At 41.1% G+C, this 25558-nt stretch overlaps 1 protein-coding gene across 1 annotated transcript in view; it reads right to left on the bottom strand.

The window, feature by feature from the left end:
* Nucleotides 1-25558, bottom strand: part of LOC119932320 (SLX4 interacting protein) — a 160261-nt gene that overhangs the window by 132880 nt on the left and 1823 nt on the right. The window contains 1 exon segment of the mRNA XM_038751438.1: nucleotides 11912-11965. Within this exon segment, the coding sequence (XP_038607366.1) occupies nucleotides 11912-11938 (27 nt within the window). The 5' untranslated portion in view covers nucleotides 11939-11965.

Here is a 25558-nt window from a genome sequence, read left to right as displayed (position 1 = left end):
AAAATCAGGGTAGCTTATCCCTGTAAGACCAGGCTTGACATACCAAATTCATATTAAACTCTAAAAGAGGGTAATCTAGGGAAAAGGTTCTACTAAGGGGAAAAGGCCCAAAAGACAGAAAAAGAAAATCAGCCACAATGGCTACAAGGTCTTTTTTTAAATTTTGAGCTAGCTCTGACAATAGTCAAGGTGGTTTTGACTGTAATAATAATAATAATAATGATAATTTTGGTATTTGTTAAGCGCTTACTATTTGCAAAGCACTGTTCTAAGCGCTGGGGAGGATACAAGGTGATCAGGTTGTCCCATGTGGGGCTCACAATCTTAATCCCCATTTTACAGATGAGGTAACTGAGGCACAGAGAAGTTAAGTGACTTGCCCAAAGTCACACAGCTGACAAGTGGCGGAGCCGGGATTTGAACCAATGACATCTGACTCCCAAGCCCGTGCTCTTTCCACTGAGCCACACTGCTTCTTGAAACTGTAAAGTTTCAAGTAATAAAAGAAAATTAAATAGAGAAAAATGTGTACAATAAATCCTTTGCATTTAAGAGGAAAGCTCAAAGAAGCTGAACGAGACTTTGGGGAGGCTCCCAGCTTTGGCTGGTGCTCTAAAAGACAAGACTTAGTAAATGTCATTAATACTACTACCACTTCCATTACTAATTATACTAATGGCATCTGTTAAGCGCTTACTATGTACCAGGCACCCTACTACGCACTGGAGTGGATACAAGCAAATCGGGTTGGACACAGTCCCTTGCCCCATGTGGGGCTGACGTCTCAATCCCCACTTTAGAGATGAGGTAACTGAGAAGTGAAGTGCCTTGCCCATGGTCACACAGTAGACAAGTGATGGAGCTGAGATTAGAACTCATGACCTCTGACTCCTAGGCCTGGCTCTATCCACTACGCCCTGCTGCTTCTACTTCATGCTACTAACATTATTATAGCTCTTTGCGACTGGGAATCATGTCTTTTACTTGTATTGTACTCTGCCAAGTACCTAGTACAGTGCACTATACACAGTAGGTGTTCAATAAATTCTATTACATGAACATTTTCAGGCAGATTAGCATTCATATCATTACAGGTGTACCTTACTGCTTCCACTGAATATGTTCAATCATTGTCAGCCTGTCTCCCTTACTAGACTGTACACTCCTTGTAGGGATAGTTGTGTCTTTAACTTCACTGTTCTCTCTCAAATAATAATAATACTGGTATTTGTTAAGTGCTTACTATGTGCCAAGCCCTGTTCTAAGTGCTGGGGTATATACAAGGTAATCAGGTTGTCCCATGTGGGGCTCACAGTCTTGAACCCCCATTTTACAGATGAGGTAACTGAGGCATAGAGAAGTTAAGTGACTTTCCCAAGGTCACACAGCAGACAAGTGGCGAAGCCGAGACTAGAACCCATGACCTCTGACTCCCACGCCCGTGCTCTTTCCACTGAGCCATGCTGCTTCACAAATGCACACAGTAATTGAAATAGGGAAGTCCTTTGGTTCAAAGATGATGCTGTTAATGGTGAAATCTGCCCATAGTTGACACTTAGTAAATGAATGAATTCATGCTTAAAGTGGGACAAGCAAAGAGTCTTTGTTCTACTACTCGACAAGTAAGGAGTCTCTGTTCTGCTTGAATTTCAATTTCTTTTCTCTTGCCTGCATTTCTTGTGAAAAACAAAAGATTAGCCATTTATAAAAATACCCATAGCATATACCACTGCCTCAGTGATTTGGAAGGGAGACTGAAGACACAATATTTCTAAGTACAGGTACAGTGCTAAAGAGGGCATTGTATGAAAACCAAACTTGATGACTGGCATGTGACATCCCCGATACAAACAACTTAGACCAGGACTGTATATCATCCTCAAATTCAAATCTGGATTATAGTGAAACAAAACCTCAGACTGGACAAGTCTATGACCCTGTCCCAATTCTGTTTCTACAGATAGATACGCAGAGAGAAAAAAGAATCTAGCACAACTGGTCCAGCCTCAAAATGGCTCCAGGGCTTAGACTGGAACTGGAAGTAGTGGGGAGCTCACCCCCCAACATCAGGCTAGCTTTAGCTCTGTTGTCCATGGGGTCTCTTCCAGTCTGGATACAATAGAGTCAGAAGGACCTGGGTTCTAATCCTGCCTCTGCCTCTTGACTGTTGTGTGACCTTGGACTAGCCACTTCACTGTGCCTGAGTTACCTCATCTGTAAGATGGAGATTAAGACTGAGAGACCCTTGTGGGACAGGGATTGTGTCCAGCCTGATTTGCTTCTATCCCAGCACTTGGTATAGTGACTAGCATATACTAAGTGCTTAATAAATACCATAAAATACAGTAAAAGTGAAAGAGCGAAGGTAAACCAACTAGTACTATATTTTCACCCTCTCTCAGTCCATGGCACTGCATCGAAGGAGCTGACAATCTAAACCTCAGAGAGAAGAATGAAGAATCTGAACAGAAAGATGGAACTATGTAAATACTGCTCAAGTAACCAGCTACTTAAATACTTTCCAAGAAATCAGTGTGTGCCATGTTTAAGCTAAAATTATTTTAGGAGCTCTTACTGGGTTCAGGAGAGTACAACTGAATTAGTTAGAAATAATAATAATAATGGCATTTATTAAGCACTTACTATGTGCCAAGCACTGTTCTCTCAAGGAGCTTGAATTCTAGTGGGGGAGACAGATCATAAAATAAATTACAGAACTGAGGAAGTAATAGAGTAAAATATGTACTTCTGTGCTGCAGGAAGTTCTGGATACCTCAGAGCTTACGTAGCTTGGAAGTGGTGAAGTTGCAATTGGGAGGACATTAACGGGAGATTGGGAATTAACTGGAGATAGTCTTTTGGAAGAGGTGTGATTTCAGAAGGGATTTGAAGATTGGGAGAACTGTACTCAGATATGAACAGAGATACAGTTTCTGGCAGAAGGGAGGGCATGAGCGAAAGGGCAAAGGCAGGACACACCAGAACAAGGCACAGAAATAATAATAATAATGATTATTATTGTTAAGCGCTAATTATGTGCCAAGCACTGATCTAAGCACTGGGGTATATACAAGGTAACCAGATTGTCCCACATGGAGTTCACAGTCTTAATCCCTGTCTTACAGATGAGGTAACTGAAGCACAGAGAAGTTAAGTGGCCTGCCCAAGGTCACACAGCAGACAAATGGCAGAGCCAGGATTAGAACCCACATCCTCTGACTCCCAAGCCCGTGCTCTTTCTACTAAGGCACGCTGCTTCATGGTGTGCAGGATATCTTGAAGAATGAAGAGTTTGTACTGGGGTTTAGTGGGAGAAGAGACGGATAAGTAGGAGTGAGACACCTGACTGAATTAATCCACTGGTCAAGTGGTTCTGTTTTATGCAAAACAAAATGGGCAAAAATAGGAGGTTTTTAGAGAACTGTGCACAAAACAACATTGTAGAAAAAATTATGTAAGCAGGGGTGTGAAGTATGGACTGGAAGGGGGAGGAGGTAAGGAGGTCAAGGAGGTTGACGCAGCAGTAAGCTGGGATATAACAAGTACCTAAACCAGCATGTTGGCCATAGGGATGGAGAGGAAAGGATGGCTTCTTGACAGGTTATGGAGGAAAAATAGATAGGATTTAATGGGGGGTTGAAAGATGGGGAGAAATCCAACTATAATCCCAAAGGATGATGCGCAGCATTGTCAATTGTGATGGGAAAGTTAGGTAAAGGAGAAGATTTGGGAGAGAAGTTGAGGAGTTCAGTTTTGGACATAATGACTTCAAGGACCAACAGGACATTCATGTAGTGGTATCCCGGAGACCAGAGGAAATGCGAGATTGCTGAGGAGAGAGGCAAAAGTTAGCGAGGTACATCTGGGAGTCATCCTCACAGAGATTATAACAACAGTGAAGTCTTCCGTTAAATAGACCTGAGATCTGGGAATCCATAAATGCTTATCTTACTTCATGTTCCCTCCCAAGCGCTTAGTACAGTGCTCTGCACACAGTAAGCACTCAATAAATACGATTGAATGAATGAATCAGTACTATTTAAGGGCTGAACTGCACAGGCAGCAAAGTCTTTCTGTACCTATGGTAGCCGTGAAGGGATGGCAGAGCAATGTGTTAGTCTGTTTTATGTGCGTAAACTGTACATGCCAGTCACAGATTTTGGGATCCCTTTCCTCTCCCCAAAACTTTGCACCAGAAGGATCACCTTAAAGCTGCAGGAGTAGACACCACAAACACAGTGGCCACTGACCCTGTCTCAGATGCTCTAAAATGGAGCCCCAAATACTTTTAAATTAACAGCACCGCGGCCTGGTGGAAAGAGCACAGACCTGGGAATCGGAGGACCTGAGTTCTCATCGTGGCTCCACCACTTGTCTGCTGTGGGGCCTTGGGTAAGTCACTTCATTTCTCTGAGCCTCAGTTCCCTCATCGGCAAAATGGGGATTCAATACCTGTCCTCCCTTCTACTTAGCCTGTAGCCTATGTGTAAATTGAGTATCTTGCATCTACCCCAGCGCTTAATACGTTGCTTGGCATTTAGTAAGTGCTTAACAAATGCCACGGTTATTATTATTATTATCAATAACCTTTAATGGGCTTAAATGGAAAAAAAATGCTTACAAAAGCACGCATCATCAGTGAAGAGATATGTCCCCGAGAGTATGCTCAGTTCTTCCATATCACATGCTTTCACTATGCATTTTGGGTAGATCACTGTTGGGAAATTAGGAAATGTCCTTTTGACAACATGTGTCTGTCTGGAAAGAAAGTGATGAGATGTCGGAAGTGGCCGTGGTCATTTCCCACGATGCCGGTAACAGCTGGGTGACTATACCACGAGTTTCCTTAATGTGGGCTTTGGCAAGAATGTAATTCCCAAGCTATAGAGTCTGCGGATGAAGATGTCCTATCTTTTGCACATTGCGTTACCACAGGTGAATTTTGTTATTCAGCCCACCAACCAGTGGCACCATTGGCTCTACTGATTGAAACTCTGGGGACTCTTACTCTAGGTTGGCTCGACCTAGCAGGAGTAGAGGAAGGAGGACAAGGGAGAGCAATGGAGACCCAAAAGCAGAATATGGCACCGTGCAGAATGACTGGGAGTGAGGAGAAGAGGGCCTTGCTTCCAGGGCTACTCAAAGAAAAACCTTGTTATTTAGCATTATTTATTTATTTTTGGTAGCATCCCAGCTCCACCATTTGCATGAAGGGTAACCTTGGGCAACTCACTTAATAATAATAATAGTAATAATAATGGTTATTTGTTAAGTGCTTACTATGTGCCCAGCACTGTTCTAAGCGCTGGGGTAGATACAAGGTAATCAGGTTGTCCCATGTGGGGCTCACAGTTTTCATCCCCATTTTACAGATGAGGTCACTGAGGCACAGAAAAGTGAAGCTACTTGCCCAAGGTCACACAGCAGAAGAGTGACGGAGCCGAGATTAGAACCCACATTCTCTGACTCTCAAGCCCATGCTCTTTCCACTAAGCCTCGCTGTTTTTCTTAACTTCTCTGGGCCTCAGTTTCCTTAGCGGTTAAATGGAGATGAAATTATTGTTCTCTTTCTAATTTAGACCAGGAGCTATATGTGGCGATAGGAATTGTAGCCGACCTGATTATCTTGTATCCACTTCAGTGCTTAGTACAGTGCTTGACATGTAGTAATAACAGAATTATTGGTATTATTAGCACCTCTGTGAGACAGTATGAGAAAAACTCAATCTCTGGACAGAAATTCAAAGCTATATTATAGTTTTTAAGATCATTAGACTTCAGTACCGTATCTTCCAAATGAATGGCTCTTAGAAAGAGAGAGGAATCTCCCCTTCAACTGCTTCAAAACTTTTAACCAGATTCCAGTGAAATCTCTAATCTCCCTAATTATGTTAACCCTGGCACCAATTTAAGCGAAGCTTTCTACATTCACTTTGCAGGTTTTCGTAGTATTTAAATGAAGTCACTGCTGCCTCCCTTTTTAGGGGGTGCTACCTCGTGCTGGGAAATGCTACAAAATAGCTGCAATATAAATGTTATTAGAGCTTTGTTAGAATGGTGAATGGCAATTTAACATCATTAGGACCGTCAGGCAACTGAACACACATTTACGATATAATGGTAGTTTTATAAAGGCAAGCGAAATAGATCTCAGGGCATCTGTTTTGGGGTATTCTTCACTTGTTCACAAGGCACTGAATTACAAAGGAGCTTTTTTACTCATTACTTCACAAACATAAGACAACCCCGCCCTCTACTGGAAATATCAAAATATCGCAAAAAAATCTAGGTAACTATGAAGTTCTTGATCAGTACTCAGATATCCTTTGTGACCTCTAATCTTTTGTTCATAGCACTTATTCTGCTCTAAAGTCAGGTCATTAGGAACAAGAGTTTCAAATTTTGTTGGGAAATTCTGTTTCCCAATCAAAAGGCTGACTGCTTGCGTTGACGTAAATGAAATGCACTGACCCCAAAATTTTTATAATCATTAGCTTGAAATGACGGTTCTAGACATGAAGCAAACACTCACTGTGCGTTTGCATTTTTTCTTTATCTTAATGAAGAACTGCTGGGAAAATCCTTGGAACTGTTTTGTAAGGGAGAAATAAAAACAACAATTATGATTAGTACAGTGCTCTGCACACAGTAAGCGCTCAATAAACACGATTGATTGATTGATATTTGTATCAACAGTAATCGCAGAAATAATTTATACATATACATATATTTATGCATTTATATCATTCCTTCATTTACGAAGATGATGCTACGGATAGTTAGATCTTATCCATCAATGCAAGTATGGCTGGAAAGATTGATGCACGTCCAAACTCCCTTACACTTTGTTTACATGTGAAGATTCCTTATTTGGCTAACTCAGAGAACGGTAGGAGAGACATGCAAAAGAAGTAAAACATGCAGTCCTTAACCACAAGATGTTTACAATCTGATGGAAGACAGGAGACATAAATAGACAAACATGCCATAGTTAAGAGTGAAAAACTGATACAAATGATTGACAAAATGAATAAATGAATAACAGGTAATCAGATAAATAGGAGAAGTATTTAAAGTATGAATGGGTTAAATTCAATGGGCAATAATTCAGATAATGAAGGTTAATCACAAAACTGTCCCTACAAAAGGCAGTAAATCAGTTTCTGGTGAGAAACACTTCCATGAACTTTACCGGCAGCAACAAGGGTTTGATAAACGCTCCCTCATTTTTGCTCTCTGGGGCTAAGCTTTTGGTCAGAAGGACAGAGGCACGTTGCTCATGAAGGGACAAGCCATTTCAGTTTGACACAGCATCCTACTTGATGATCACTGACATTTTACAGCAATTAACTGTTGGCGAGAAGACCCAACAGGTTAAGCCTCCATGGCAAAGAATCGTCTGAGTGTTACGTAAAACCATCACAATTGGTCTTCTGTGCTCTTGAGACAGGATGTTCATCTCCTAGGCGCTGCTTCCTTCCCATCCCCCTGCCCAGCTTTCAACACACAGTGTTGAAAGGGTGATGGACAAGGACCCGGAGAAACCGAGAATGGAGGGTAGGAGGGGCGGTTTTATTTTATTTATTTATGATGGCATTTATTAAGCGCTTACTATGTGCAAACCACTGTTCTAAGTGCTGGGGAGGTTACAAGGTGATCAGGTTGTCCCACTGGGGGCTCACAGTCCTAATCCCCATTTTACAGATGAGGTAACTGAGGCTCAGAGAAGTTAAGTGACTTGCCCAAAGTCACACAGCTGACAACTGGCGGCGCTGGGATTTGAACCCATGACCTCTGACTCTGCGGTTGACACGGAAGTCACATTTTTCCATCTATGACTCCTTCCACTTTCCATCCAATGACACCTGCCTTAGCAAAACACTGTGAGATCACACATTTAGGATTCAGATTTATTTTGCAGAGATCCACAATTCACAGGCTTGCAGTCTAAATATATACTTTTATTTTACTATACCTTTTATCCTATAAGTACAAAAGGATGGCCAATAATAATAATAATTGTGTTTTTTTAAGAGTTTACTATGTGCCAAGCACTGTTATAAGCGCTGGGGTGGATACAAGGTAATCAGGTTGTCCCATGTGAGGATCACAGTCTTAATTCCCATTTTACAGATGAGGTAACTGAGGAATGGAGAAGTTAAGTGGCTTGCCCAAGGTCACACAGCAGACAACTGATGGAGTCGGAATTAGAACCCATGACCTTCTGACTCTCGGGCCTGTGCTCTATCCACTACACCATGCTGCTGGAATTTTCTCACCTGTTCCCTGGGGGAAAGTCTGACCACTCCCATCCCTTTCTTCAGAGTCATGGTGTTCCCTTCCTACTCAGTCAAGCACTTTAGACAGTACAATGACATGCTCCCTGCACTCACATACCTTACAATTTAACATGAGAGACACTAAAATAAAATATAGAGAGGACAAGGTAGTAAATTACTCGAGATATGTATATAAGTGCTGTGGTGGGGGATTGTGAGTGCCAGACCCAAAAGGGAATAATGGTAGTTGTGGAGATAAAGATACGGATATGAATTAGGGAAGGCTTCCTGATGAAAACGTGACTTGAGAAGAGCTGATATCAGAAAGACTCTCCCAGGTACCTGAAAACACAGATGCTGCTTTCAAACTTTCAGAATCCTAAGCAGAGAGCCTGGGAGCTTTTTTTTTTTTTTTTTCGGTGGGGGGAAGGGTTTAAAAACAAAACAAAAAACAAAATCATGGACACAAAGACATCAAGATGTGTGGCACTAAATCTCTCTCAGACAGGGGACAAACCAACTGAAAACCAGACAAATGGCCAACAGAGTGCTTTCTCACTAATTTTAGTGAATTTCAGGCACTCCAATACTTGGCACATAGTAAGCGCTTCACATCATTATGATTACCTACATGTCAATTTTTAAATGATAATGTTAACAATGGCATTTATTAAGCATTTATTACGGGCTAAGTGCTAGGATAGCTTCATGGACATGAGCTCCAACTGAATCGTCTCCCACTGGGGTCATAACCTATTTTTTTCCCATTTTACAGAGGAAGATGCTGAGTCCTAGGATGGAGAAGTGACTTGTCCAAAGTCACACAGTAGGTCAGTTTAGGGGCTGGGGACACAAACGCTGGTCTCCTGTCTCCTAGTCTTTCCACTGTCTACTTTCATGGGACTTCTTTTATCCTCCAATGCAGCCAAAGCACTCCACAAATTTTAATTAATTTACCATCTCAGAATGGCCCAGAGGGAGGCTAGTAGCAACCTGACTTCACAGATTGACCACCTTTGGCAGAGTGGAGTTATGGAACTTTGGAGCCAGAAAGAGCAACCTGTCTTGAGCCTACCATTCTAATTTCTTTACTGTGATTCACTGTGAATGAACAACATGTACTTTTTTCTGTGTGGGGAAAGTAAAATTATCAGAAAGATCTCTTCTCTTTTTGCGGTCATCCAGCAACTGTCAAGATGATTTAGAAGAAGGCACCCAAAGAGGTTGCAAGTTGAGAACTGAAGGAAATCCACGCCACAAAATTAAATCCTGTAATTGGAATAAAAGTGATGTGGGGCAGAGAAAGTGAAGAATGGAGCCAAAGCAGCTGAGAAAAGAGGATTTAAGAGACATTACAAAGAAAATGCCTTTCTTCTACCTCCCAACATTTGTAAAAATGAAGAATTTTGAAACAGTGGCTAAGCCGCTCAGCCATAAATTCCAAGCCACGTAAAAGATCTACATGTGTCACTAAATGAATAAATAAAATGTAAGAGGTTATTGAGCAAGGATACAGCAGCCTGCAGACTGGACAGGATGAGATGAAGGAGGAATGGGTTCATCACCATTGGCTCTCTGACCCTATGTCACAACAGTCAGGGCCACAGATTCGGAAACCTGAGTGGCCAGACTCTGTTTTTACATATGTCAGCCTGTCACCAAGCCAATATTTACAATATTCCTGGGCTTCCACAGCCCAGACAACCATGAATCTTATTTAATTAATCGACCTTTTATAATGCAAATCTTCCCACTCACAGAAGGAAAAAAAAAGGAAACTTTTTAGCCAAGAGAATTCTTGGAATAGACCTTTTCAATAGCAGAGTTGTTTTGACCAAGCAAAACTTTACGTAATACTTAACTAATCCAAGAATAAAGTTGCACACAGGTAGACAAAAGGAGTCAAGATAAGAGATGGGGCACTTTCACATGCAACTGTTTAATAAGAAACAAAGTTGAATATTTAAATGAACAAAAAATTCAAACTGCTTGCCAGAGTGAAGATTCTTAGCTAAATCACAGGACTTTGTCATAAATATCCTGAAAGGATCAGTATACCTAACTTCAGGGGTTTTTCATCTTTCATACTTAACTTTTCACATTCATGTTTTCTGTGGTTGTCCTTTTAAACAAAAATAAAAAATAAAAAACTACCACTTGAATGTTACAAAGAAAACAACAAAATGTGTTACCAAGAAATTTTGTGGAATCTGCTTTTCTAATTCCATTCCTACCTAGATGCAAGTGGATCAACAAGATAAGCAGTTCCCAACTAATGTGTCCCACACTTTTTCAGACAGTAATCACACTGGGGAGGTTTCCAAGAGACATTTCCTTTGATTCCAATGTTCTTGTGTGGGTATGTATACTCCTCAGGTACACATCCTGGTATGTTCAGTCCAATCAAAGATGGGGATACAAGAAAACAACCTCACCATATATAAGGAGCAGTTTGTGGGCACACACAAAACTTGCCCCATATTTCCCACTCTGCAAATCCCACTCCCATCCACCCTGCCATGCTGCATCCCTGGGCTCCAAACAAGGATGTGTGAGCAATGCAAAAACTTTGGAAGCACTGGATAGATCAATCGTCACTGGAAAAATAAAAAGAAATTACAAATATAATGGCTTACAAGAAAAAATAAGAAATGATATTATTCCTTTACAATCTAGATCATATGCATATGTAAAAGAGCTGAGCTCAAACTCCTTAACAGGTATTGCTCAATATTACTTAATCTGTTCCCCTTAAATATATACCCATGCACTAGAATCTCATTTCAAGGCCCTACCTTGAATATAAATAATGCCACCTATACTGATATAGCACTTTTGTTTTCCAAAGAGTTTTCAAATCAATGATCTCATTTGCTCTTACAACATCGCTGTGAGATACGGAGAGGCAAGTATTATTATCCCCATTTGCAGATGAGGAAACTGAAGTACACCTAGCATAAGTGATTTGCCCAAGGTTTCCAGTAAATTTGGGGCAGATCAAAGATTAAAACCCAAGTGTTAACAGCTCCTTCCACTTTGCCAGACAGCATTTACCTAGCCACCTGGGATTTATAGCTGTTACAACATCCTTTTCCACGATTTGCTTTTGAGCAGAATCAAAGATTCAAAATATGTTACTATCACAAATGAAAAATGCAACTTTTAACTTTTTTTCTTCAGCACCACGGCAACATGGGATTAGTAAAGGAATAACATTATAAGGGAAAATATAAAATACTAACAGCATCAATGGTTCTTCAAGTAGGTTACAGAGAGTGATTTAGGTTCCATTTTCTTTTTTCCCTTGATCTCCTACAGCCTCAGGCACACTCACACAGATTCACTTACTCACACAGACATGTAAGTACACACATTCACAACAACAAAATGACACACAAACTTACGAACACATATTCAGTCTTGCACCTCACATAGGCATGTACACAGATCCAAATTTCATAGGAAAAGAGATTACAGTAAATTCCTTTCACAACCCCAAATTCTGAGACTTCAGACTCAGCCAAAAGAATTGTAAGGTCAAAGGCACAAGTTCCTTGTTCCTTGGGGCTCGGTGGGAGTATACTAAAAATGAGCAGACCCATCAGTAGCCAAAAGCATTTTACAGCTCTTACCTTTACAACAAGCTTGTTGGATGACATGACTACTGACTTCAGAGTAATTCAGACCTGTAACATAGCAAAAACCATGCAATTAGTTATATTATTCTCTCTGATATGTATGTAAAATTGAGTTGAACCCTTCTTTTTAGCTCTTCTTTGCATATATTACAGGAGATGAGCTAACTTTACTATGGAACTTAAGTCCAGCTGTTTAAAAGTTGCCTTCATTTCATTTTTAACCTTCACAAATCTCATTCACTAGTCCACAGTGAAGACACTGTAGTGTGCTTTATCAATGGACAATTTTGATTGTTCAATAAATGTCAATTTACTGAATTATCAACTGTCTAGAACGTCCAAAGGTTTTTACAGTAAATATTACCAGTTTTCATAAGGAGAAACCAAAACAAGGAGGATGACTGGGGAAGAAGATCACTAAGCAGATTAGAAGCAACTCTAGAAAGTGATCGCATAACTCGTTATTCATTTAGGGAAAGTTGGAAAGCAATTTTGGAATCTTCTCATGCATAATTTATACCCTGTTTTCAGAGACCCGGGCTTTTCAGCCTACCAGATATCTTAATCAAGAATTGTGCATCATTATGCAAGCAGAACTGCTCTCATTAGTGTTCCTGGAAGAAGTCTGGTTGATAATCTTATGAATAAATCTGCAATTTTCCTATTGAAATACAAAAAGTTTTGCCAAGTCAAGTCATGGAAAGGTGAGGAGAATATATCTCTTAGATTCAGAGTTCAGAGAAGAGTTTGGATGGAGAATTATTTCTCCTCCCTTCAGGATCATAAATTATTAGAGAATGGAAATGGGAGGAAAAGATAAAACTAAATCTCTGCATTGTCTGACCTACCACTTTCTCTACTTGGCAGAAGCTCGTTTTCCATCAGCCACTGCAAAATAGACAACTTGAGGCCAGAGTTTCTCTTAGTGTTACCCTAACAAGAGTGAGAATAATCAATCAGTCACATTTACTGAGCACTTATTATGTGAAGAGCACTGTACTACCAGCTGCCCAGGGGAGTACAATACAACAGAGGTGCTAAGCATATGAAAGAACACCCCTAGCACTAGAAGACAAGTTAAGAGACATATAGCCTGATGTATACAGCCCTCAGTGAGACTGTGTTTTAATACATATCTTTTAATAAGTGTCCTTTGTGTTTGAAAACAATACCAACAAAGGTGAGATTTCATCTATGGATGGTAGTGGCCAAGAAGACGGTCTCTTCCACACTAAACACTCTTTTAAGATTCTAGGACATTTTTCTTCGTTGCTTGCCCAATGAGTTTATCAGTGCATTTCTCAATAGGACTGCTCACACAAAGCTGAGTGTGGCACCTGCACACTAAGGGTTGGAGTTTCTGCTTTTTGCCTGAATTGAAGAATCAAATAAAATAGATTGGGGCAGAGACCAAAGCATCATCTACAGAAACTTGCAATCACCGGGCAGGGATGTATCGTAAGCTCCTTGGGATCCAGGAATACAGCTATGAACTCTATTGTATTATACTTTCCCAAGTGTTCTGAACACAGTGAGTGTTCAATAAATATGACTGGTTGCCATTCTCTTTCGACTCCAATTTACTGCTAAATTCTGCCAGTACTCCCTACACAAAATATTTCCTGAATCCACCCCTTCCTCTCCACCCAAAGAGCTACCACCCTGGTGCAAACGCCTTTCATATAATGAGTGGATTCTTTTATCAGCCTCCTCCTTTGTCTCACTGTCCGCTTAATCTGTATACCATGCTGCTGCCTGGACCATCTTCCCAGAATGGTACCTGGGGCCTAGCTCTCCATCCCAAGACAAACCTTTAATTTCAAGGCTCTCCATTGCATCTCCTTCTCTTGCCCAGTGGCCCTCTTTACCCACTCCTATCCGGCTCATTCACTGCTCCTCCCAAGATCACATTCCGACTGAACCTCATTCTTGAATCTCCCACCTCTCCTTTGCCCACACTGTCCCCAAACCAAATCTCCCTCCCCTTCTAAATCTACCAGAACACAGGTCTCAGCACCTTCAAAGCTCCCTGAAAATCCCATTTCTCCAAAGTCTTTCCCAGTTGATTCACAAAATCCTAGCTGCCTCAAGCTAACAGCCATCCCCAGCACTTACATATTCTTGGTACTTAATTTTGCTAGAAATGGTATATAAATTAATAGGTTATGCTCAAATCAGCCATTTCATCCTAACATATTTGTACCACTAGCTGTTAAATCCTTGTTCTTCCTCCAGCTCTCACTATTTGTATATCATTTTTTTCTGCCTTTTTCCTATTTTTATATCATAAAGTCCTTGAGGTCAGGGAACACTATCACTTCTCTTGTACTTTCCCCGAACACTTAATACCAGCCCACTGATTGACAAATAATACCTGAGCTACACTAATGTGCTACATAAAATTGCAATGTTATTGCTCTATTTACTATTTACTCTAGTCTAAAAGACTAGAAATAAATGGGGTATGGCTAGAGTTATGACTATTCTGAACTTGAGAAAAACATCCTCTTTTGTCGGTAAAACAGTATATTTATTACTTTTTCCTTTTTTAAAGAAGAAAGCTATCCTTTGAAATTCCCTATGGCTTTTTCCAATCATTAATAGACAAATGAACTTTTTAAAAAAACTCACTCTTCCAAGCATTTACTACAATGTTTGGCCTTCAATGGACATTTGATAAATGCCACTGATTAAACAGTCACTTTTGCACATCCGCAAAATTGTTCTCTATCTTAGTACTGCTCTGCCTTTGAGACATATATTTTTACATATATTTTAGAGAAGCAGCTTGGCCTATTGGAAAGACCACAGGCCTAGAAGTCAGCAGGACCTGGGTTCTAATCCCAGATCTGCCACTTTTCTGCTGTGTGACCTTGGTCAAGTCACTTCACTTCTCTGGGCCTCAGCTACCTCATCTGTAAAATGGGGATTGAGACTGTGAGCCCCATGATGGACAGGGACTGTGTCCAACCCAATTTGCTTGTATCTACCCCAGCGATTAGTACCATGCCTGGCACCCAGTAAGTGCTCAAAAAATACCACAGTAATTATTATTATGTCTTGCTAACTTACATATCAGTTCCTTGGGCATTATTTCAATCATTCAGTTCTTCAGACTGTCACAAATTCAACAAGCAAAGATTTAAATTTGCATTGCATATTTCAGGACTTGGAATGTATTTTTCAGTGGGCCGGTCATTTGTTCCAACATTTAAATCTATTTTCATGACTTCATTTAATTTTTGCTGGTCTATCTCCTCGATCTCACTTATTCTGACCAGAAACTATTCTTGCTTGTTACTAAAAGGACAGTTGTTCACTCTGTGAACATTTCGAAAACAATGGAGCAAAAAGAACACAAAATTCTTATGAAAATAAATTGGGAAAAATAGCCTAAGAGTTTCAATGATATCACAATCACCCTGCCATTTACTACAAAGTTCAGATAAGCTTTAAAAAATAAAAGTCAATGACCTACTAGATTATTGTGTGGGAAAATGGCAATGCACAGCAAAAGTACAAATCCCTTGTTTTCATGCCTTACCTTCAAGTTAACCATTGATTTTCACAGAATGAAATAACTGGAAATTAAGTTTAGGTTCATCTCCCTCAGCTTTGAAAATGTATAATAAAAATGTACAAGTAAGCCTATAGGACTTCTTTCTACTCACGAATCTTTCATTCTAAGTTCTCAGAATTAGAAAAGAATAAAATGTCAACTGACTTAGAGCTTTCAGAAGAAAAGAGTAAAGTGGAGTATCCATGATGCACTTGCTTCTTTCTGTGCTGAGATTTTCAAAAGAGGACGGATAGAAGAAAACTGAGAATTGTACTCATTTCACAAATACTCCTAACTAGGCAAATTTTGAAATGGCAATTTGGCCATGTAAATCTCCATTTTTTACTATCAATACACATACTGTGATTTTCAAAACCAAATTTTATACATACAAGTGCTTAGGAATCTTGGATCAGTGAAAGTGGGGTTTAAGTATTCTGTGAGGAAATTGGGATTATCTATATTTTTAATTTCAGAATACAGGATATGGCATAATAATAATAATAATTTTGGTATTTGTTAAGCACTATGTGCAAAGCACTGTTCTAAGTGCTGGGGAGGACACAAGGTGATCAGGTTGTCCCATGTGGGGCTCACAATCTTAATCCCCATTTTACAGATGAGGTAACTGAGGCACAGAGAAGTGAAGTGACTTGCCCAATGTTGCACAGCTGTCAAGTGGCAGAGCAGGGATTTGAACCCACGACCTCTGACTCCCAAGCCCGTGCTCTTTCCTCTGAGTCACGCTGCGAAACAGTAGTCAAGTAATGCAGGGTCTTTAGCCAGATCTCTTTGAGACCCTGAATTAAAGCCTACATCAAAAATAGATAAAATATTACTTTCTACTTACCCACTTCACAGGACAATAAAAAAAAGTAAAACACATTCTTGATGAATGTCAGTGAAACTCACACTGTTTAATAAGGTTGCAATCTTAAAACCCAGTTCTTGGGAAAACAGCTAAAGCATCACTGCTCCTGAATATGAGGACCAAGAAGCAAACAAAAAATTGAACTTTGAAACTTCCTGAAGATTACAACAAGCTGCTTGATATTTTGTTTACCATGAGGAAGAGTCCATTTATGCAGTATTAAGGGACGAAGTGCAGGTTCTGTACTGTAGTACCAACATAGCACCAATTTCCTATGGGAGAAGCAGAAATTTTATAGCCACACAAACCTGAAGTTGTCCCTTCAATCTACTTACAAATACTGGGTTTGAAATAATTTTGTGAGTGGCTTTATAACCCTGTATTTCATTGTCTAAAGGATGGTTTCCTTAATATACAAGAGTTACTGTTCCCTAGCTGTAAAAAGCAACATGGAAATAGGAGTGAAAAGATTTATGGCACCTTGAAAGTAGAGGAGGCAAAAGAAATCCTTCAAAAACGACAGGGCGTGTGTTTTTGCATTTCAAAACCATGGTGGGTATTAGTTGTAAAACTTTCAGTCATGGAATCAGAAAGTGCAAAAGGAGAGGTCTAAATATGACCAAGTTTTACTGTAACCACATCCTGAAGTTTCACCATACCATATATTAGAGGCTCTAGTCTCACCACAATTATATTTTGCAATCCAAGCCATGTACAGGTGTTTAGGAAGTACATATTACATAGCAACAAGAAACTGAATGAAATGAAACTCCTGAATCTTCCTGCCCTGTTATACTGCACTAGCTTTAACGAGTGTTTTTTTAAAAGAGCAATTATCTAGAAACACAGTAAAAACAGAATACTTTTTCACATGTCCATTTCACTCATATAGAATAATGAGCAATTTTATAACATTTTATTTTGCTCTACTTGATTCAATACTGTGGCATGTGAAAACTCTAGAAGCAATGTTATTTAGTTTATAAGCAAACTTTCTCCAGCTAATTCAAAAACAAAAAGCAAAACTAGGCATGCTTTAACTTCACAACATCCCTTTTAGGTAGGTGCAGTAAAAAGTCAATTATACAGAATGCACGAGATTGCAACCAGTTTGGCTATATTGGAGAGGCCGGAAAATTTAACTTTTCTATTTTTATTACAACTTAATTATCTATCACCTGTAACTAAAATAACAAAAAATTGAAGGACCATAAAATACTACAATATTTAATTTCCTCTGCATTTTATTTGGAGAAAAAGAGCACTAGCATTAGCAGAATTTCTTGAGTCTATTTTATGCTTACCTTTATTCTCGGTTCCATGTGGAATTACCCTGCCCCTCATGGGTTTTTCATTCTAAAGGAGAAGACTGTATATGTACTTGTCACTCGCTGTGGGCAGGGAATGTAGCTAACAACTCTATTATACTGTACTCTCCCAAGTGCTTAGTACAGTGCTCCGCACAAAGTTAGCGCTCAGTAAATACAATTGATTGATTCAAAGGGCAGTCTAGTCTTCTAGACTGTGAGCCCACTGTTGGGTAAGGACCGTCTCTATATGTTGCCAACTTGTACTTCCCAAGTGCTTAGTACAGTGCTCTGCACACAGTAAGCACTCAATAAATACGACTGAATGAATGAATGATTCATATTTGTGAGTGCTTGAAAAGGCCAATGTGGGATCCACAGTCCCAATCACACTGGGTGCAGAGAAAGGATTTACCTTGTACTGCTTTTTTGATGGAATCCTAACAGACTGTCTACCTAATTTTAAATGTCAAGAACCTAAAACCTGAGCGATGCCTGTCTACTCATTTTGTTTTGTTGTCCGTCGCCCCTCTTCTAGACTGTGGCCCCACTGTTGGGTAGGGATTGCCTCTATTTGTTGCCAAATTGTACTTTCCAAGTACTTGGTATAGTGCTCTGCACACAGTAAGCGTTCAGTAAATACGACTGAATGAATGGAAATCACTTTTGCCCACTTCCACAGGGGTGGCGGCTCATTGGGGTGCCCCACTTTTTGCTGCTGAACCAGGCTGTCAAGATGGCAACACATCACAGTGATCCAGGGCAGTACATAAAGTTGGGGCTAAATAATGATGACGTGGAGGAGACCACCGTGGCTACTGAGGTGGCCCAAGTCATCTAAGAGTACAGTTGCAGTGACCTCTAAGTTCTCCCACCAATAAACAGCTGGGTCCACAGCTAAACAGCCAACTCAGTAGTCACCATCATGGCACAGGAACAGGGGACCCAAGAAACTATCAATTTAGCCAAAGGCAAGATAGCTGTGGGCCGTGGCCACTCTGTTGATGAGAGCTTATGGGCCACCTGTCCAACGCAACAGGGTCAGTGGTCAAAGGTAATGCTCCCCATCCCTGGTCAATCCAGATGTTTTCCCATCCCACATCTGGGAAAGCAGCCCTGTTTCCTCTGCACCCTGCTCCCCCAGTGTGAAGTAGGTTAGGAGCAGGATTAGAAAATGGGCTGAGGATGGGGGCAGAGATGTGGTACTGAGTAGCCACCACTCTAGCTATTTCTCCAGGATCTCGCCCAGTCCCGGTTCGTTTCCCAACCCTCTCCAGTTCAGTGCCCTATCTTCACTGCCCTCCCCACTGGTTGGGAGTTTCCCAGCGGAGAGGGAGAGGTGTGTACAGAATCAAAGGTGGGGAAGGGTCAAGAATGGGGAGGGGGGCGGAAGGAGGGGCAAAAACCAGCTCAAGAAAAAAAGATTTGTAGTTTAAAGTATGAAAAGATGCAGAACTGAAAGCTAAAGAAACTTGCCTCTGGCCACATTGCAAATGAAGGAAAAAAAAATGGAGGGATTGATTCCCAAGCCATAACTGTAGTCCAAATTATATAACAGCAAATTTGAATCACTTTCAAAGCTAGAATGAACAAACATGTAGCAGGGGTCAACTATTATGATGGCAAATGAAATGACTTTGAAAAAGATTCTGATCTCTAACACCTCTACACTCACAGAGCCAAAACACTTTTCAACTAAAAAGATTTGGGCCAATTAGCCCGCGCACAGAAGGCTCCACCCAAAGGAGAACAGAGTCTTGCAGGAAGCCTGCTTGGTGAATCATGGCTTTTCGTCTGAATTAGCATTGATCTCTGCCCCAGAGCAGAGATTAGGCTCACTTTCTAACAAATGAAAAAGAAAGTTTATACACAAGCTTCTGGCATTGCCGTTCGAACATGAGGAGACATGTGAGTTGGGATGTGTGGGGGTTTTTTCCTAATGAAAATGTGGTACAAAAATGAAGAATACATTAGAACGTACAAATAGAGTTTGTAAAGACATTTCGGACTAATTTAAATGATATCGACAACAAAGTTAATTGGCAAGTTTCTTTGGCAAGATAAATAGTTCATGTGTTTATCAGAACCACAAATTTGAAAATGTCAACTCATACTATTTAAAGTATTATCATGCACAGCTAGTTATTTGGTGTTGTGTATTTCATTCATTCAATCACATTTTTGAGTGCTTACTGTGTGCAGAGCAAGGTATTTCCTTCGTGTTGGTGTTTCCTCTGCAACCCTTCAATATAGACAGCTGAAGTTTGGTTACGATTAGTAGGTTAAAAATAGCAAGATGACAAATATCTTTCAGGAAAAGATTATATATATAATTGATTCTACCCAGAGAAGTAATGAGCAGTGTAAGTTCTAAGTACAGCTTGTTTTTAATTATTATTCCCCCTTACAAAAAAAAGACTAAAAAATTGGCAGCTGAGTTAGAACAAACACAAAAAAACTTAAAGTGCATAAATTCATGTTTCACGATTGTGAGCCCCACATGGGATAACCTGATCACCTTGTATCCCCCAGCGCTTAGAACAGTGCTTTGCCCATAGTAAGCGCTTAACAAATGCCATCATTATTATTATAATGGTTGACCTTGGGGAAGGCAGCCTGTCGGTTCTAAGCAATACAGTGCTCACATTTTTTTCTGTGAAAAACCATTCTTGGCAATACACAAACAGTATCACTCGTCTGATTTTAATACCTAATTTCTCCTCGGCTTGCAGCCATTGTTTAGCCGTACTCTACTTCCTCCATCATGCTCCTTCTCTTCCCCCAAGTTAATGACATAATGACCTGTGCTCCTTTTCCTCTTCCTGTTTCTCCTTCTTCCTTATTCTAGTTTTTTGATCACTCACTTTTCTGGAAGCGTGTCCTACTCTGGGCCCGGCCACAGCACGTCACAATTTAGGGAAACCAGTACTAAAGGTTGGGGGGCTGTTTTTGGTGTCATCGGCCTCTCGACGAGACTTCGGGGAAGTCGTCTTCGCTCCAATCCCAGCTTCCTCATCTGTAGTGTGTGCCCTTGCCTCCCGTACAGCAATATGGGGAAGATTTTTTGAGCTGCCTAAAAATAACGTGGTTTCCCTGAAATGTACAGACTGTATAAATCCATTTTAAGTTAATTAATAAAATGATTGATCCCCTCTGTTTCTTGACACTGGTATCTTCTTTTCCAGGGTGTTTCAATCTCCCAAGTGCGTAGCACAGAGGTCTGTACACAGTGAATGTGCAATAAATACCACTGATTGATTGAAATCTTGCCTTAGAAATTGAAGTGGTGCCTCGCTGAAATGGCTTAGTGCATCTGCAGCCCCTCAGTTTTCTCTTCTTTGCAGTGGACTGTGCAGAACATGGGGGTCTCCAAGCTCTCAGTTTCTCCAAACCCCACCTCAAGAGGAGCCACGGTTCAGCATCTCCTTTCCTATTCAAGCTCCCACCCATCCTTTGCCTTCTATTAACAAAGGTCTGAGTAGGAAAGGGGATTCTGACCCTTCAGGTCCTTGAAAGCGGATTGTTCATGTATGTCTCCCCTGCCAGATTGTATGATATGTGTATATATCTATAATTCTTTTTATCTATTTTGATGCTATTGATGCCTGTCTACATGTTTTGGTGTCTGTTTCCCCCTGCGCGCCCGCTGTTGGGTAGGGATTGTCTCTATCTGTAGTCGAACTGTACTTTCCAAGCGCTTAGTGCAGTGCTCTGCACACAGGAAGTGCTCAATAAATACAATTGAATGAATGAATGAATATGATCCTTGAAGCATGGGATCAAATAATGATCTCATGCCACTGATTTAAAAAAAGAAAAACAAAGGGATCCAACACTTATGGCCCTTGCAATACTTTGTCACTTAAACAATGGATTTGTCCTGTTGCTATGTGACCCTAGGCAAACCACTTAACTTCTCTGTGCCTCAATTTACTCATCTGTAAAATGAGGAGTCAATGCCTGTTCTCCTTCCTACTTCGACTGTGAGCCCCATGTGAAGCAGGGACTGTCCGATCTGATTAACTTATATCTACCCCAGCTCAGTGCTTGATTCATTAATTCATTCAATCGTATTTATTGAGTGCTTACTGTGTGCAGAGCACTGTACTAAGTGCTTGGGAAGTGCAAATCGGCCACATATATAGACGGTCCCTACCTAACAACGGACTCACAATCTTGATACATTAGAAGCACTTAATACAGTAATAGTAACAATTTTACAAAAGTGAGATGGTCTTTTCTTCAGGTTGAAGTACAAAATGTCCTGAGCCTGACCTTGCTCTCCCTATGTTAACCCAGAAAGAATATCAACTAGTTAACGGAAACCCCTATGCATAAGCAAGAATTTCGGATCAATCCTCATCCTGCCACTCCTATAAGTAGCAGAAGCAAGCAGGTCAGGGAAAAGATCTGCCCCTTTTAGACTGTGAGCCCACTGTTGGGTAGGGACTGTCTCTATATGTTGCCAATTTGTACTTCCCAAGCGCTTAGTACAGTGTTCTGCACATAGTAAGCGCTCAATAAATACAATTGATGATGATGATGATGATGATGATCTGTCCCAGGAGGCTCAAAGCAGCGACCTATATGGGTACCAAATTTCCACTGGCACACACAGACTGTACACCCATCCCGATCCACAAAACGAAACTCTCATTACCCGATTCACAACTCTGGGGACCCAAATACCATGTATCCTACTGGGAAGCAGGTCTCTAGGGCAGGACGAGTACAACAGCAGCCTAGGTATCCAACCCAATCCACTCCATTCCTTCTCGCTTGGAATCTCAGATGGGTTTTAGAACGGATCCATCTGGCTGTGGGTACATAAATGTTCAGAATGCCAGTCTCTAGTTCACTGAGGAGAAGCAGGGAGTATAGGTGCAAACTTCATTAAGACAAAGGGGGCCATTGCCCTGGCGGGTTCATGCTTTTTCAGCTGGACTCCAGGGGCTCCAACAAGACCTAAGAGATTCCGAACAACACTTACAGAGAGCTATGTTGGTTTTCCAAGCAGGGCAGAAAACATCTCCAACAACCCGCCAATCCAGAGCCAGGACCAGTTTGCCTGTCTCCCAAAATCCCACCTCTTTTTTGTTTCCACGTTTAAGAAAAAATTGGGATGTACGGGAGAGGGGCTGGGACAGAGTTGGCCTCTGAAAGCTTTTGGCGGGAGAAGCAGAATGTCAGGGAATGACCTAACCACTTTCTCCTTGGAAAGCCAGCTCTCTTACCAGCTGCTTCATCACCACTCTGCTTTCTTCTACACCTGATCCAACCACAGTGATCAAGGCTGTGGACCATTCAGCCCCTTCCCCCACTTTCCAGTATCACATTTCCTCTAGTCTCCAGGGCATCTCCATATGGATGGCCCACCAGTACCTCAAAGTCAATATGTCCGAGAAGCAGCATGGCCTGGGGGATAGAGCACGAGTCTGAAAGTCTGAAGGACATGGGTTCTAATCCCAACTCCACCTCTCATCTGCTGTGTGACCTTAGGTCAGGGAATTAACTTCTCTTCATCTGTAAAATGGGGATTAAGACTGTGAGTCTCATGTGGGACAACCTGATTACCTTGTATCTACCCCAGTGCTTAGAACAGTGCTTGCCACATAGGAAGTGCTTAACAAATACCATCATTATTATTAGATCATGGTAAGACTACTATATCACTTTCTCACTCCAGCCTACACTCCATGCAACTGTTTCGATCCCAAAACACCACTTAGTACACATCTTGCCAAACCTCAAAAACCTTTAATGGATACTTATCTCTCTGTTTCACACAAAAACTCTTTACCAATGATATCAAGGCTTCAAACGCTTTTTGCACCTCACAAATTGGCTTTCTTCATAGGCTACTCCTTAGTTTGCACTCTTTCCAGGCTCACCAACCCACCTCCCTCCAAGCCCCGCACGTTTTCCCTGGCCTGTAACAATCATCACCCAAATCCAGAACATCTGTAGCCCTCCCCAACTTCAAAGCCCTCCTAAAACTCCTATAGACTGCAAATTCCTTTAAGGGAAGGAATTGTGTATGCCAACTTGCCAACTCTATTGTATTATACTTTCCCAAGAGCTTGGTACAATGCTTTGCATCATCAATCGTATTTATTGAGCATTTACTGTGTGCAGAGCACTGTACTAAGCGCTTGAGAAGTACAAGTTGGTAACATATAGAGACAGTCCCTACCCAGCAGTGGGCTCACAGTCTAAAAGCACACAGTAAGTGCTCAATAAATAGACTAATTGGTCCAACTACTTCTAAAGGCATTTTCTCATGAATGTCAGGCATATTTTTGAGCACTTACTGTGTGCAGAACACTGTACTAAGCACTAGGGAGAGTACAATACAATAATAAACAGACACATTCCCTGCCCACAACAAGCTTACCCCAAGTTGTTTCGATCTAACAGCTACTCTGTATTTAGGCATTTATAACCTTCCTCAGGACTTTTGCTTATGTTTATTTCAATGACATGGTCAATTGCTTTTTCTGCTATTTCTGTACATATTTTCCCTATCTGCAATTTATTTTAATGTCACCCTCCCCCTGGGACTGCAAACTCCTTGCAGGTAAGCATGGTGTCTACCTACTCTATTGTACTGTACTTTCCCAAACAGTGCAGCACTCTGCACACGGTAAGCACTTAATAAAGACAATTGACTTCATCCTGGAAAATTCAATCTACTACCTAATTCTTGTTCTTCCGCCTTCTCCCACTATTTGTAAATAATCCCCCACTGGTTGTACACTCCATGTTCTCTGCCCATGTGGTTTGCTTCTCCAGTTATCTCCTTATTTTTGCCTATAATAATACTATTAATTATGTTATTTGTTATTCACTTACTACATGCCAGGCACCACTGAGAAGTAGCGTGGCTTGGCGGAAACAGCACGGGCTTGGGAGTGAGAAGTCACGGGTTCTAGTCCCAGCTCCACCACCTGTCAGCTGTATGACTTTGGGCAAGTCACTTAACTTCTCTGTGCCTCAGTTACCTCATCTGTAAAATGAGGACTAAGACTGTGAACCTCACATGGGACAACCTGATCACCTTGTATCCCCCCTGCGCTTGGCACATAGTAAGCGCTCAACAAATACCAGCATCATGATTATTATTATTACTACCACACTAAGCGCTGGGGTGGATACAAGCAAAGCTGGGTGGACATCGCTCCAGTACCATATAGGGCTCACAGTCCTGAACCCCATTTTACAGATGAGGCACAGAGACGTTAAGCGTCTGGCCCAAGATCGCACAGCAGACAGGAAGAGGAGTGAAATTACAACCTATGCCCTTATGATTCACAGGCCCGTGCTCTATTCACTACACCATGCTGCTTCCCTGTCTATTTCTGCCACTTTTCTGACATCTTCCCCAGGGTTTAGAACAGTGTTTGACACATAGTAAGTGCTTAACAAATACCTTTACTATTATTATTATTATCCTCTGCAATTCCGGATTCCCTTTCTTCCTGCTATCTGACGGCACCATTCGCTAATCCGGTTCCTTTTCATTGCGTTCAAAAAGTTCAATCCAGAGAAGCATTGTGGCTCAGTGGAAAGGGCACGGGTTTTGGAGGCAGAGGTCATGGGTTCAAATTCCAACTGCCAATTGTCAGCTGTGTGACTGAGCAAGTCACTTAATCAATCAATCAATTGTATTTATTGAGCGCTTACTGTGTGCAGAGCACTGTACTAAGCGTTTGGGAAGTACAAGTTGCCAATATATAGAGACAGTCCCTACCCAATCGTATTTATTGAGCGCTTACTGTGTGCAGAGCACTGTACTAAGCGCTTGGGAAGTACAAGTTGGCAATATATAGAGACAGTCCCTACCCAACAGTGGGCTCACAGTCTAGAAGGAGGAGACAGAGAACAAAACCAAACATATTAACAAA

Source organism: Tachyglossus aculeatus, chromosome 9 (assembly GCF_015852505.1).
Source record: "Tachyglossus aculeatus isolate mTacAcu1 chromosome 9, mTacAcu1.pri, whole genome shotgun sequence".
NCBI lineage: Eukaryota > Metazoa > Chordata > Mammalia > Monotremata > Tachyglossidae > Tachyglossus > Tachyglossus aculeatus.
This window is presented reverse-complemented; position numbering and strand designations above follow the sequence as displayed.